Genomic DNA, 15,692 nt, shown 5'->3' on the forward strand with positions numbered 1-15,692 from the left:
CTGCAAAGCGCTCACACAGTGCTCTTTTCATTTGCTCTCTTCCCTTTTTAGTTCTAATGATTGAACTCAGGGCCTTCACACTGAGCTATATCCTCAGCCCTTTTAAAATGATTTTTGTTTTGAGACAGAATCTTGCTAAGTTGCTCAGGGTGGGCTCAAACTTTCAATCCCACCACGCCGAGCTACACACAGCACTTTCATGCCACCTCTGGTTCCCTGCATCCAGTCAGAGGCCAGCAGTGTCAAAGAGGGTCCCATTTATTCCCTAGGTTTCGCTATCTCCCGTGGTAAACCAGGGACGACATCAGCACCTGCAATTCCAAACTATGATTCAGATCTGCACGTACCCCACTCCTGCCCTCCATTGCCTTCCCTGTCACCAGCTGAGTCTAAGACACCATTTATCAGTGTCCCCTCCAGGTCCCTGGCCTGCTGCTAAAATGCTGTTGTAAAAAAACCCGTCCCTCCACGTGTGGCCCCTGCTTAAAAGGCTTTTAATGGCATTCATTTTCCAGGTTAGAAGCCAGGCCTCTTCTGGTGGCCCACAAAGCCTGTGAGAGCTAAGCATCCTGCCTGCTGCCGTGTCACACCCAGCTCCCCCTACACTCACTTTTCTTCAGCTCCTCCAATAAGCCAAGCGCTCTGCCTGCCTCGGGCCCTAACATGTGCCACTCCGACTGTGTCACGGTCCTCCCTGGCCTCCTGAGCCTTCTGTGCTTGCTGTCTCCTCTCTCACGGGCCCCTACACCAGGCATCTTGTCTACGTAGGTACTTTATCTGTTGGAAGGCGTGTTTGGGTTTTAGATGTCTCTTTCATGGGCTGTGACCTCCGTGGAGACAGGGACCTGGCTGGTTCTGTTTGCTGCCCTCAGCCCGGAAGCGGGCTCCATGGCTGGAACCTGGCAGGAATCCTGAGGGGCAGGGAGCTGCCTGGCTGAAACACGCTCAGCACACTGCCCGGGCTGCGACCTGAGCTGAGAGCTAGGAAGAAGCTGAGGACACCCCCCGACGAGACGAGGAATCCCTTACCTTGTTTGTCCCCTCTGTGGTGAGGTCCCCCGGAAACCTGTGGAGAGAGACAAGCTCTTCAGGCACGGATCTGAGCAGATGGAGCGGCTGAGCCAGGAAAGGCTCAGCGGGGTCCCTGGGCAGACAGGTGGCCTCCAGCCTCCCCATCGACAACACGGGCAGTGATTCTAATACCATTCGAGTTGCTAGCTGCCTTGTTTCCAATCCTACAGGACCAAGAGCAACAGCACTTAGGAGAGCACTCTGAACAGAGACGGCAGCAGGGTCACCCTGCCCTGGGGAGCTGGGCCTGACGCACCGAGGTCCTCAGGGACCACTTGCAGGGGACTCTGTCCACCTCAGCCCATGTTGTCATGAAAAAATGTAGGCTCGGCAGCCAGACTTCCTGCTTTAAAAAAAAAAAATGCCAGAAATCCAGTTTTGTACAGGAACCTGGTGTTTTTTTAAAATGCTGGAAACTAATTTCAAACGACTTAAAATACTGTGTGGTGACAGAAAGGAAGAGAGGGAAGGAGAGAAAGAAGACGGTGGTGGTGGGGGTTTATGTGGCCGGAAGCCGCCAGACACCAGGCTGAGACGGAAGAAGACCAGAGGTGACACAGCAGTCACCACGCAGTCACCTGGCAACAGCGGCACCGAGTTTTAGGATGTCCAAGGCTCTTAGCTCAAATTAACCTCAGGGGTTGGCATTGGCAGGGCTGGGGTGGGGACAGCGTTAGGGTCTCACTTTTCAGATGAAACACCCAAGGATGAGTTGTGATCTGCCCTACAGCAAGTGAAGGACTCGGGCCTCGGCAGTACATCTCAGCTTCCTAGGGGCAACGAGCACAGAGCAGCGGGACGTGGCCCCGTCATGCCCTTGGACTGGAGGGACCTGTGCTGGTGGGGATCCCCCCACCCGGCTCGCAGAACCCTCCCTGGGTCCCGAGTGCAAGCACAGAGCCAGACCCTGGAGAGCCGGCAGCGCTGTCCGCGATCCGGGAACTGGCGATCCATTTGGTCTCGTCCACGGTGGTGCGCGCGTGCGGCAGGCGCCCCACGTCTTTCACGGTCAGAATGAGGTGCCGAGACGACTTGAGCAGCTTTACAGCCTCGTCGTGCAGGATGTTGAGAAAGCTCCGCCCGTTCACCTCCAGAATCTGGTCCCCGACCTGCCCAGACCCAGGCACAGCAGTTAACCCGGCTGTTCAAAGGATCCTGACTCACACCGGGGGTCTTCACAGCCTGGCCCTAATCCTTCTTCCTCCAGCCTGCCAAGGAGGTCATGGAGGCCCAGAGAGGTGGTATGGATGCCTGAGGGCTACACAGCAAGGCAGTGGCAGGGCTTGCTTCTAACTCCATCCCAACCCCACGACATTCCCTAAAATCCCCAGATCTAGAAATAAGCTTAGAGACCAGAGTGACGGGTGAATTAAGGGGTAAGATGACAGGGAGGTATTAGAGCAGACTCCATTTTCTTCCTTATATACCTCTACACTGTTGAGAGTCTTTACCTCAAGCATACTTTCTTTTTTTAAAAAAATATTATTAACAGGTGTTTGCAGTACAGAAGGTAACATTCATCTTGGGGAATCCATATAACAGGTCTTGCTCATTTTCCATCACTGCCCCCTCCTGCCCTATCCTCTTACTAATCCCCTTCCCCTGCTCCCAGAGTTGACCTTCTAGTTTCTTATCATCTCTCATTCATTTATTTATATTTCAGGTCTCTCATATGAGAGAACACATGTGATATTTAACTTTCTAAGCCTGGCTTAGTTCGCTTAGCATGAAGGTCCTGAGTTCTATCCATTTTTTCTGCAAATGATGCGGTTTTTTGCTTCTTTATGGCTGAGTTCTTATCACACCTTAAAATGGCAAACAATGTTTTAATTTACTGAAGACAAAAAGCAATACATGAGACTACTGGTCTCCCACTGAAGCAACACATACTGCTTGGGTTCTTACAATCGCAGTTTTATTTTGTAATAAAAAAATACAAACATACAAGCACATTTTTAATGAAAGGATTAAAAAAAAAACCCTAGTCTTCTGATAAAAATAAATCCATGGTAAACACAAGCAACAGAGACCAGAGGGACCTGAGGAATGATGACACAGAGAGGGTGTCTTATCCCAGTAGGGAAACTGAGGCCCATGGGTGGGAAGGGGCTGCCCGAGGTCCCAGCCCCCAGCATGAAGGGCAGCCTGGAAATGCCACCCTGCTATTTTTGGCTGCTTTTCTCCTCCCCAGCCTGCTGACAGCACATGATCGATGCTCACGGGTTTCACCAGCATTTTCAAAGCCACCCTCGGAAAAAGCTGAGACAAACAGGATTGGGAGGGAAAAAGATGGGACCCTAGTTCCGGGTCTGTCTTCTAGAGCAGTTGTGTGCAATGTGGAATTTTTAGGATAAAAGGTGCTTACAAATACAAAATACCTTTCCCCCTCTACCCTGGCTCTGGTGGGCTCAGGGGTGGCATACTGCCTCTTTGCATCTACTATCCAGGCAGTGTGGACCGTCTGCACTGCAAACTGAGTGACCGCCAGCGTCACCACCCCGCCCTGTGTCAGGTGCTGTGCTGCCCTGCTTAGGCTCTGTGTTGCTCACAAGTCACAAATGAGCTCAGTCTGATGCCATACATGGGTTTTCCAACCAGCATCTCCACACTGTGTCCCCGGGGCCCCCACACAGTGGGAATTCAGTGGAAACACACCCAGAGAATGTAAATGACACTCATTCCCACCCGTTCCTACCTCAGACCCATCTGTGCCTGACCCCAACCGGATGATCGGGTGACACCAGCCTTGTCAGTGCCTTTACATGCTTCTCCTAACTACATGTCCCCAGCATCTGGGGAGGAGGCACTACTGCTCCCCACTTCCCTTGTGAGAGCATAGAAGTTCCCGGAGGATAAGCACCACAGCCAAGGATCCCTCGTGCAAAATGCTTGGCATCAGAAGCATTTCAGATGCCAGTGCCTCTCAGGCTTTGTGACATTTGCACATACTTTACCTATTGAGCACCCCTAATGAGAAAATCTGAAATCTGAAATGGTCTGAAATCTGAAATCTATGGAGCATGACATCAGCATTCAAAGTTTTGGGTTTCAAGCCAGATGTGGTGGTGCACACTTATAATCCCAGCACTCTAGGAAGCCGAGACAGGAGGATCACAAGTGCAAGCCCAGTTTAGGCAACTTATAGTAAAAGGGGGGGGGGCTGAGGATGTAGCTCAGTGTAAAGACCCTGAGTCCAGTACTAAATACTGCAAAACAAAATTGGATTTCAGAGCATTTTAGATTTTTAGATTAGAGGTGTTCAACCTGCAGGTTGGGGTCACAGAGCTAGTGAATGAAGATGTGCTATAGGATACAAACCCAGGACAAATTGGCCCCAATACAAACCTGTTTTCTACCACTGGGCTGCTGCTAGGAGCTCTGTTAGGGGCCCGCACAGTGTTGCTTCAAATTCAGCTTATTCCAACACCACCACCTTGCCACCCTTCCTCAGCCCTACCACAGCAGCCAGAAAACCCACCCCACCAGCAACTCTGTCTTTACTCTCAGAGTAGCTGCTTCATCAAGTCCCATCCAGTCTTCCCCACGTCCTCCACTCTGTGGGCCCACTCCTGGGTCCCTACCCGCTGCTCCTAGGCGCCTGCCCTCTCATTGTGCACTGACAAACTGGCCACAGACATGGCGCCTGGTGAATTTCACCAACACTTTTCTTTTCTTTTTTTTTTTTTGGTTTTTGAGACAGGGTCTCACTATGTAGTTGAGACTGACCTGGAACTCAGTATGTAGACCAGGCTGGTCTCGAACTCACAGCGATCCTCCTGCCTCAGCCTCCCAAGTGCTGGGATTACAGGCGTACGCCACCACGCCCGGCTCACCAACATTTTTCTTAAAAGCCTGCCGTGACCTTCCCAATCCAAGAAACAGTGAAGCACTGTGGACAAGGGTTTCAAACACTAGCAGACCTAGGTTCAAATCCTGACTTGGATACTTCTTTGCCATGTGACCCCATAAGTCCCCCAGTACCTTTTGTGCCTCACTCTTCTTGGGTGTCAAAGGAGTTCCCAGCCTTGTCCTCTAGATTTCTAGTGTCAGCACATCTCAGTGCCACACACTTCACTTCACCCCTGCCCCCCTCTGTATTCCTGAGCAACCTGGCGGAGAGAGGCTTGAGCCAGAAGAACTTTAGGCAGCTCCTTGTAAAGGGCTTGAGATGATGGATGGGGGTGTGGCTGAAGGGTAGAGAACTTGCTAGCATGTGAGGGCCCTGGGTTCCATCCCATCAGCGCGCACGCGCACACACACACACACACACACACACACACACGCACACGCGCGCGCACACGAAAGGAAAGCAAAGAGCCTGAGACATTTTGTTAGTGTTTGCCTTGCCTGCTCCTTGCACCTCTCTCCATACAGCCCTCTCTGAAGCTCGGAAGCAGAGCTGCAGGGAAGGAGAGCTTCCCCAGGCCCTCTGGGCTTCCTGAGAGTGGAGAAGAAACACACTTCTGGCCTGCCCCACTGGCACCCAGGCCACTGAGCTGCCTTCTGCTGTGAGTGTGGCAGATCTGCCCGGTGCTCTGCCAGGCGCAAGCCCTGGCTACTGCCTGCTTCGCTGCTGGGAGCCGAGGCTGCTTCTCTTATGCCCAAGTGCTTTGTTTCCTTAAGTAGCCCCCTTCATAGCTGTGCCTTTTGTTGAGCTAAGGGAATCAATTTTAATTTTCCCTTTACACACTGTATTTCATCCCGGCAGTTTAATTAAAGAAGCTCATGTCAGAGAGAGCAGATGCAAAGGGGCATGCTTCTGTGAGCCTGCTTTTCTCTGTGGTCCAGGCCAGTGGGGAGGGGACAAAAGGGAACAACTCAATGCCCAAGCAACTCTGTGGCTGGGGAGGTTGCCGGATAAGACACGGGATACCCAGTGACACCTGAATTTCAGATAAACAGCAAATACTTAAAAAATATGTGTATGTGCCAAACAGTGCATGGAGCATACAGATACGAAAAAAGCACTCATTGTTTATCTGACTCACGCATTTCCATGGACATCCTGCATGCATGCGACCTGAATTAGGCAGGTCTGGGGTTGGGGTGTCAGTCACCTGCAGGCCAGTGACCCTTGGGAGTGCTTATGTAGTGCCCTGGTTTCCAAACCTCAGTCATTTGTCCCTTTCCCTGTCTTGGCACCCACCATGTGTGCCATCTGTGCCTGGGGCACAGCATGGCCACTCACCTAGGATGAGGCATCACTGTGTGTGAAATCTCAGGTTTGCCAGGTGGCTGTCTCCCTCACCCTGTGAAGCAGGACTGGACAGAGGCAGGAGTGATCCTATCCGATCCTGTAAGGACACCTATGACAGGGGAGCAGCACACGGAAATCCCACTTTGCTGGGGGCTGTGAGCCCATCTTCCTGTCTTCTCCCCATTCCTTCCCGTCTCTTCCTCTTCCAGGCGCCTGGTTGAAAACCAGAGTTCTAGGCCAGTAGCTTCCGGTTCCTCACAGCCTTCTCCAGAATCGGAGGTGGTCTGCGTTCCTTCTGGGTTTTGTGTGCAGCCCTGCTTCGTGTCCTCTGCTCACTGGAGAGCCTCCTGCAGCCCAAGGCCCTGGCAGGTGGCTGTCCACCTGTTATGGTTTACATGTAAAGTGCCCCCCCTTCCTGGGTGTGGAAGGGGACTAGATTATGTGGGCTCTGTAACTCCTCAGTGGGTTCATCCATTGATGAGTTTGTGGCTGAATGTGCTGGCAGGAGGTAGGGCCTGGTTGGAGGCAGCCACTGGGAAGGTGACCTAGGAGGGCACATTCTTGTCCTCAGCTCTTCCCTTGTTCTGTTTCCTGGCTGCCACGGGATGAACAGCTTTCCTCTGCCTTGCTTTACCACCTTGCCGTTTCTGCCTTGGAGCCAACAGACCACAGGCTGAAAGCATGAGCTAAAATAAACCTCTCCTGCTTTAAGTTGTGGGTGTTGGTTATTTTATCCTAGCGATAGGAAAGTGACTAACACACCACCTGTCACTGTGGTTTCCAGGTCACACACTTTTCAAACAAAGCCGCTGCGTCCCTGCTGCTTACAGCAGTCTGTGTAGCTGGCAGGGTATGGGGTTGCATCCCCAGTTTCGAAACCGGGCCACTGGGACATGGCTAGGAGGCCCCTCGAAGCACTCAGCCACACCCTGGGCCTCAGTGTTCTCATCTGTAAGAGGTGTGTGACATGAACATGGACTCCCGTGTGGCTGTGAGAATCGCCATGCCCTTCACTGGCTTCCCTCCCGCAGAGGAGAGAGGTTGAGGGATGCCGAGCACTTGCTGAAGGTCACACAGTAAGTGAACAGACGATCTGGGACTACAGCCCACTCTTCTCATACTCTTCCTATTGCCCCTCACTACCCTTTTGCCAGTACAGTGCAGGCAGCCAGTGTCTAATGGATGGCAAAGGGACCTTCCCGGTCCCCGTTCTTATTTCCTTTTGGTCCCTCTTGCCTTTCGTCCTGCTTCCTACCTGCCATGAATGTAGAATCTTTCTGCACCATGCCTTTCTGGCCTGATGTTCCTGTCTTGGCACCATGGACTGAATCCCCTGAAACCCACTCTGTAATTTGCAGGTGTTGGTTAGTGCACCACCGCGATGCAAAACCTACCAATAGCTGGAGACAGCTACAAGCAATGACAAAGCCCAGATCTCAGGGCCAGCAAGAGCACTCAGCCCCCACCCCAGGACCTGTTGTGACAGAACTGGCACAAGGACAGATAGGTGTGACGTGTGATCGAGTGTCTCATATCTCTCTGCTCGCTTGCGGGTGCTGACAGGGAGGACAAGGAAGGATAAACAAACAAGGGTAGCTTTATTTTATCTGTCACCACCGACACCCTATTTATCACCATTGATGAAGGAGTGCAGGCTGGACTGCAGGAATGCCCTTCCTTTTATGGCACGGTAAAGCCTCCTTCATCATCCAGAGCCCACAGTGACAGGCTCGTGCTGCGGATGCTCTGAGAGAGGGTGGAAAAGTCCGGGAAAGGACAGGACGCTGCTTCCCCTGAACCTGGCCCACTACAGGGGCGAGGAGTTTGACTCCTTCGACGTGAGGCGGGCCCAGGAGCACTGAAGAGGTGTCCCCCGCCACTGCCAGAGAAGGAGGAAGGCTCAGCCTGCCTCTAGAGACCCAAGGGAGACTCCTTCATGGTTCTAAGGCCTCTTCTCTCCCAAAACCAGGAATGAGGCCGCCAAGTATGCACACTATATCGAGAGCCTGACTCTAATTCCAGACTCGGCCACTTACTTGCTGTGGGACCTTGGGTAACTTGTTTAACATCTCTGTGCCTCAGTTAACCTCCTCTGGAAAATGGTGATAATATCTAGAACCTACCTCATACTGAGTTAACACACTCATTGCTCTGTCCCCAGCACCCAAAACAGCACACAGTAGGTGCTCGACAAATATTTACGGGGCATACACAAAGCATGTAAAACAGTACCTAGTGCGCAGTCCGCACTCAATGAATGTTATCTGTACTTTTCAGCATTCACATTTGCCCTAGAAGGTCTCCCTGATCCCTCACTGACTGCCTTGTGCCATATCACCTTCTGGCAGGTGGCTGTCCACCTGCTGCAGCTTAGTTCTGAAATTTCCCCACAGAACCTCACGGGCATAGAAGGGGACTGGGTCAGGGAGGTGCTGTAAGTCATCGGTGGATTCATCCATTGATGAGGTTTCGGCTAAACGTGCTGGTAGGAGGTGGCGTGGCAGGTGGGGCAGTCTGTTCCAGTCTTTGTCCCCACCACTGCCTGCACTACCACCTTCTTCAAAGGGTTCCGTGCCACATCCCACTGTCTGTCTGCCTCCAGCTTCGGCTACCCACATATGTCAGCCACACTGTCAAGCCCATCTTATGGGGAGGTTTGAGGCAGGGCAAGGAGGTGATCAGGCTGGCCTGGGGTCTTTGTTCTACCAGTCTGCAAAGTCCCTGCCTGAACCCATATCAGCCTGCCTTCCCGCCGACTCTTACCCCTCTCAGGCTTGGGCTTCAAACCATGCACACAGTAGGTCCTCTATTCCTTCTGCCCATGGGAACTGAAAAGAGACCAGCAAGAAGCATCCATGGTGCAAGGACAGTGGCCCTGTGCTTCTGCACCAGAGCCTGTCAGGATGGAGATCTGCCAACCCGATCCCTATGCTGAGCTGGCGGCTGGAATCCATCCCTAGGGAGCTGCAGCCAGCGCTAGCCGCGGCCCAGAAAGGACTCAGAGGTTCCAGGGCAGTCCCCGACCCCTCCCCAGACTGCACCAAAGCAGAGTCTGTGGCTTTGGGTGAGGACCCCCGTGGATTGCAGCACTGACCCAGTGAGAATTCCAATTCAATTACAGAGTTTTATTGCAATTATGAATCTTTAATAGTTTTCCATGTCAGGTATAAAACTTTAATGGGCTTATTTTCCCCTCATTCGGTACAAGTGAACAATGCAGTTTTAATGAGACAACATTAGTTTTTCCCAACAGTTCAGAAGTCAGTAAAATAAAAATGGAGGAATAAAGGTCAATGCAGAGAAGGTTCCTGGGGAGACTCAGGAAAAGGGCTGAATCAGGGGACCTTGACCTTTATTGGCTCAGAGCTGTCATGCGGCCGAAGCACCGGACACACCGCAGACCCAATGGCAAAGCCCACGCATGCTGAATCCCAGCACACGGCCCCCTTTCTGGTCCCCTCTGTCCTAAGAAGATCTAATGTCAGAAGCTGCTTGCTCTGTTCACCAGGTGGTGGCCCTCGGTGGAGACCGTTCTAACCTCTTCGGGTCACCAATGGAAAAAGAGGCCAAGCAGGGGGAAGGACTTGGCCCAGGTCACACTCTGTGTGAAGCTCAAAGCGAGGAGCTACAGTCAGTCCTGAGTTCTTCCCACAGGGAATCCTGGCTTTCAGAGAAATTACAGGGGTTAAACACAGGGAGGGTACTGAATGACCGCAGCTATCCCATGTAATGAGCTCTAAATGTACTTAGCGCCAACTAGAGTAGTGGTGCGCACACAGTGCGGTCACTTGCCCAGTGACATCCAGCGCGCAAGGAGCAGAGCAGGGTAACCACAGTCCGCCTGCAGTTCTGAGCTCTGGACCACGTCTGCCCGTCAAGAGTTTGGCTCCGATGGCTCAAAGGCGCTCTAAGCCACACTGCTGGGGGGAGCTTCCGGAGATAAGGAAAACAGTCCTATCTGCATTGCCCAGGAGAGCAGCCCTTGCTATTTGCATTTAAATGAATTAAAATGAAATCCCATTGAAGTCTCTGCCCCAGCTATACCAGTTCCATTTCTGTGGCCCTGTGGGTGGCCAATGGCTACTGTGCCAAACCGCGCAGCTCTAAACAAGGCCCCAGGTGGAACCCCTGGCCTCCTCCTGTCGCATCCTCCCCACTTGACTTCCCCATGTCAATGCCTAACTCCAAACCTCCCAATCCTCCAGCTCCATCATCAAGGCCACCAGCCCCCTAACTCCACTGTGGCCCCAGGCCCCTGTCTCACTGCCAGGATCTCCGAGGTGGCCCTCTGTTTCCACACTCACCAGCCCCTCCAGCCCCTTCCATATGTGGTAGAGAGACTGATTTAAACTGCACATATGAACTTTTCTTTTTTGGTTGGAATTGGAGTTTGAACCTAGGACCTTCACACTGAGTTTCATTACCGGCCCTTCTTACTTTTTTATTTTGAAAAAGGATCTTGCTAAGCTGCCCAGGCTGAGCTTGAGCTTGTGATCCTTCTTCCCAAGCCTTCCTGAATGCTCTAATGAGCCACAGTGTGCCACTGTGTCTGGCTATGAACTGCACGTCGGTCACACCCAGTGGCTTTCCTCCTTCTCTTTTATTTGGCTTGCAAGGGGCCTGAGCTCACTGACCCACCATTTTTTCCCGTCTAACCCCAGCTACCATCACTCTGATCATGAGGGCCCTTTCCTATCTCAAGACCTTTGCAGATATTATTGCCAGACACTTTTCCCTCTATTTTTTACCTGGATAACCTCTGTTCAACCTTCTGATCTGGCTTTGACTGGCACTTCCTCCAAAGCAGGTATCACCAACTCCCTCAGGTGTGCTGCCACTCTAAGATCATGCTGGGTGCTACCCTCTGAACTCAAAGCCAGTGTTCTGCATTCCCTAGAATGGAACATGGAACCTGAGAACAAATGAATTCATGATTCCAGAAACAGATAAGAAAGTCTCCTGGTCGTGGATTCCTGCAGACATGCAGGAGACATTGGCTGTGTATGTAAAGGTTGCATTTGGGAAGACTAGGGCACATAGGGAGGCTGGGTTCTTGCAGCCCAGCTCTGCAGCATGCAGCAGGGAAAGAATATCCAACCTTTTCAGTTGAATGAAAGGCAAAGAGGTAATAACACAAATCACAGTTTTGTTTTTGCTGGAGAAACACTCTGGGAAATCATATGCATTTACCCAATCCTCATCCTGGAAAACAACTAGAGTGAGGGTTGGGAGGATGGGTTTCACAGCCAAGTCCCCCAGTCAGTTGCAGCAAAGCCGGCCCAGAACCCAGTCTGCTCACTTCCTTCTGGATGCTCTGGATGCCTGCTAGAATCAGCAAGTTCTCAGGTTCAAGTCCACAGCCCTCATACACCCAATCTGCCACCGGGCAGAAGATAGGACAGGAAACGAAAACCCAGTCGTAACAGCAACAGAAGAGACAAAATACTTAGGGATAAACAAGAAACAGACAACACATCTATGTGAAGAAAACTTTAAATGCTCCTGAAATCCTCAAGGCGAACTCAGCAGATTGAAAAACCTTCTCTCCCATGCTTAGAAAGGCTCAACATTGTCCAATGAGCGGTGTTCCTAAGCCACTTACAGATTCAGCATTATCCCCCCAGCCCCCCCCAAAAAAAACCACCAAGAAGCTTTGGTCAGGTAAGTCAGTAGGAAAGTTCAAGTGGTAAAATAAAAGCATACATGGGGGAAGCTTAGCTATACATTGCTAAGTCTCAGTAGGTAACTGTTAGCCACAATCTTTAATATACTTCAAAATAACTAGAAGAGCCGGGCGTGGTGGCGCACACCTGTAATCCCAGCACTTGGGAGGAGGCTGAGGCAGGAGGATCGCTGTGAGTTCGAGACCAGCCTGGGCTACACAGTGAGTTCCAGGTCAGTCTCAACTACCTAGTGAGACCCTGTCTCAAAAACAAAACAAACAAACAAACAAAAAAACAAAACCTAGAAGAGCGTGGAAGTTCCCAGCACAGAAATGATTCGTTTGAGGAGATGGGTCTTTATTACCTTGATTTGATTGTTCCACACTCTAGATATAGAGTGAATATTTCACTGTACCCCACAAAGATGTGCATATACTATGTCTCAATACAGAATGATATAAGGAAAAATGCATATTGCTAAGGCAAAAAGCCAGACTGACAAGGCTGTATACTGGATGGTTTCAAAAACGTGACTTTCTGGAGTGGGCAAAAGGATGGTGAGACCAGAGGTTACCTGGGGTTTGGGGAGAGAGGGAAAGGGGGTGATGAATAGAACACAGGGGCCTTGTAGGGAAGTGGCACTATTTTGTATGCTATTGTAATTCTGGATATGTGGTGTTATGCGTTTATCAAAAGGCATAGTGTTATGACCCTAATGTAAACTACAGACTTTGGTTAATAATGACACTGTTAATACTGGCTCATTAATTGTAACAAATGTACCTCCAATGCAGAAATACAAAATGCTACTAACAGGGGAAAGAGGATGGAAAGGGTGGGTACATGGGAGCTCTGTTTCTGCCTGCTCCGCTTTTCTGTAAATCTCAAACTGCTCCAAAAATAAATCTGTTAATTTTTTAAAAGATGAAATGATTTTATTAAGAAATAATTTAGAAATAGTAAAATGAAAAAAATGATTATTATTTGAAGATTAAAAATGATACAAATAAAAATAAACTTTTAATCTAAAAAAACGTAAGAATGGCTCTGAAAACTCTAACACAGAAAAGCTATTAGAAGAACAGCTATGCACTAATGCCAGCTGTACACCCCTGTGGTCACAGTGTAGCTCTGATTCAGAAACAGAATGGAATCTGACCCAAGGACACGCAGAACTGCAGTACTGACAAAGGTTGCACTGCAAATTGCTGCGGAAAAGATGGACTTTTTAATAGACACTGCTGGGTTAACCAGGCAGGCATTAGAAAAATACAATATCTCATATCTTCCACAAGAGTAAATGTGATCCAAAGGAGAAAAAAATATATTCATCTAAGCCTGAAGCATTATTGGGAAAGTATTAGGGGAAAATGGATGAATTCCCCTGTACTATGTGCACAAGGAAACATTTCTAACTAGAACTCAGATCTAATAAAACAAACAGTTGATAATTGTGCTTTATAAAAATAAAGTTTGCACTGGAAAAAGGTTCCACCGGCAAAGACAAAACAAAATGAAAATCGGCATATTATGGGCTGAATGTGACCCCCAGTTTCCACCCCAATCCCCAATCTGACTGTTCTGGAGCTGGGGCCTGTGAGGAGATGATAAGGGTTAATGAGGCCATAAGAGTGGGGCCCTAATCCGACAGGGCCAGTGCCCTTTTAAGGAGATGAAGACACAGCAGAGTTCTCTCTTAGCCATGGAAAGACACAGTGAGAAGCCAAGCCAGGAGGATAGTCCTTGCCACTAGGAACCATAACTGCCAGGAACCAGAGCCACTAGAAACCATAGCCACCCGGAACCGAGCTGACCAGCACACTGATCATGGAATCCCAGACTCCAGGACTGGAGAAAATCTCTACTGTGGAAGCCACCCTATGTGTGGTCGGTCAGCCTACCTGAGCCAACGCACAGACACAGGAGGAAATGCCTGCCATATAAACTGCAGATAAAGGGCTAATTAGCCTTCATATATCAAGAATTCTTAACCTTTAGGGGGGAAAAATCCAAGACCCTAATAGAAAAAGCGTTGTGAAAAGACATGAACAAGGTACAAAAAAGACCAAAAAATGCAACGGCCTTTAAATATATAAGGAGATGTTCAGTTTCACTTGTAATTAGAAAATTGCAAGATAAAGCTACATCAAGATACCACTTCTCACCTAGCAGATTTAAAAAAATTAAAGACGTCAGCTTCAGGAAACAGGCACACATATGTGCTCATGGGAATTCAGGCAGGAACAACCCTTACAACGTCCCTTTTCTGGAACTTTACCACCACAAAGACATGCTTCCTAGAGCAAGAACATATACAAACACATGGTGACCCATTGTTGAGTTGTTCTTAACTACAGAATATTGAAAATAACCTAAAAATCCACCCAGAGGAAAAAGGCTGGGTTAGCTATGATACAGCCACCCCAGGGCACACTAGGCGGCCATAAAGAGAATGACAGATATCTCTGACAATACAACAGGATTTCCAGGACACGGTTAAGTTGAAAAAAATTAAATTCCAAGAGGACATGACTATTTTTATATAGGAACAAAAGAAAAGCATGTGTGACTCTGCTTATTTTTTAAAAGAAAAAAAAAAAAAAAGAAGAAAGCAGGTGGAATAAACCAGAAATGTGTTTATCTGGTTCCTCATAAGGAGTGGGTGAAAATGGATGCAGGGAGAAGAGACACTCTGAATATGACCTTTTTGTACAGTTTCAATGTTTTAGTTATTCAGGAAGTAAAATCAAATCAATAAAGTTGGCCAATGGAGGGAGGGGGCGCTATTGACTACCAGCAGCAGCAAAGGGACTTAGTTCAGGTGAATAATGTAATGACGCTGACAGGGAAAAGAACGAACCAACCCACGTATCAGTATTTTGATTATCAAACCATCAGGATGAAGACCAAATGAATTGCTAACAAATTAGAGACTCCTCTGGGGAGGTTTGTTTCTCACTGTGGTGTGCATGTGGCAATTCTCACATTGCTTTTGAGGGTCGAAGAACTGGGAGAATGGTGAACGGAATGATGGTGACTTCTTGACTTCTCACTTTGAGGAAATGTGTTAGACCAAAAGGAGAGGCACCAGGATGAATGAGCTCATGGTTTTAGATAAACAGATACTATACACACACACACACACACACACACACACACACACACACACACACACACACACATATATATTTTTTTAATGTATACAGACAGGAGTATGTGTGTGTGTGTGTGAGTTCTGATACACTCAAATACAGGCATGCTCGCTTTCTAGTTTTGTCCACTTCCCGGTCTACAAGTGATATCACCCTGGTAGCAAGGAGCCTGTTTTCCCCACAGATTTTGATTCCAACATACTATTCTCCATTGTGAGGAACCAGGGACACCTGGAGAAGAGCTGATGGTAAAGCTGAGATAGGAAAAATAAAAAAGGTCAGCTTGCACAATCTTTTTCCTATTTTTGTTTTCATTATACTTATTAAGACATATTAACTATACAAATTAATGGGTCTCACTGTGGCATTGCATTTATGTGCACACATATATTGTGGTTTGAACCACTTGCTGTAGCCAGGAAGTAAGGAAGAGCCCCAAGAAAGACAGGTGCATGGAAGAGACCACCATGTCCAAATCTGGCATACTTTGGGTATCAAAATAAGTAGTGACAGGGCCGGGGATTTAGCTCAGTGGTTCTGCCACCTACCTCACAAGTGCAAGGACCTGAGTTTGATTCCTGATACCAAAAAAAAAAAAAAAAAAAAAAA

At 49.1% G+C, this 15,692-nt stretch overlaps 1 protein-coding gene across 1 annotated transcript in view; it reads right to left on the minus strand.

The window, feature by feature from the left end:
• Whrn (whirlin) overlaps positions 1-15,692 on the minus strand; it is a gene marked incomplete at its 5' end in the record, with an annotated part of 86,172 nt that overhangs the window by 17,587 nt on the left and 52,893 nt on the right. The window contains 2 exons of the mRNA XM_010639468.1: positions 1,030-1,066; positions 1,978-2,180. Of these exons, the coding sequence (XP_010637770.1) occupies positions 1,030-1,066; positions 1,978-2,180 (240 nt within the window). The remainder of the gene's footprint in view (positions 1-1,029; positions 1,067-1,977; positions 2,181-15,692) is intronic.

The sequence above is a fragment of the Fukomys damarensis genome, unplaced genomic scaffold (genome assembly GCF_012274545.1).
Source record: "Fukomys damarensis isolate Sample0158 unplaced genomic scaffold, DMR_v1.0_HiC HiC_scaffold_36, whole genome shotgun sequence".
Lineage (NCBI taxonomy): Eukaryota > Metazoa > Chordata > Mammalia > Rodentia > Bathyergidae > Fukomys > Fukomys damarensis.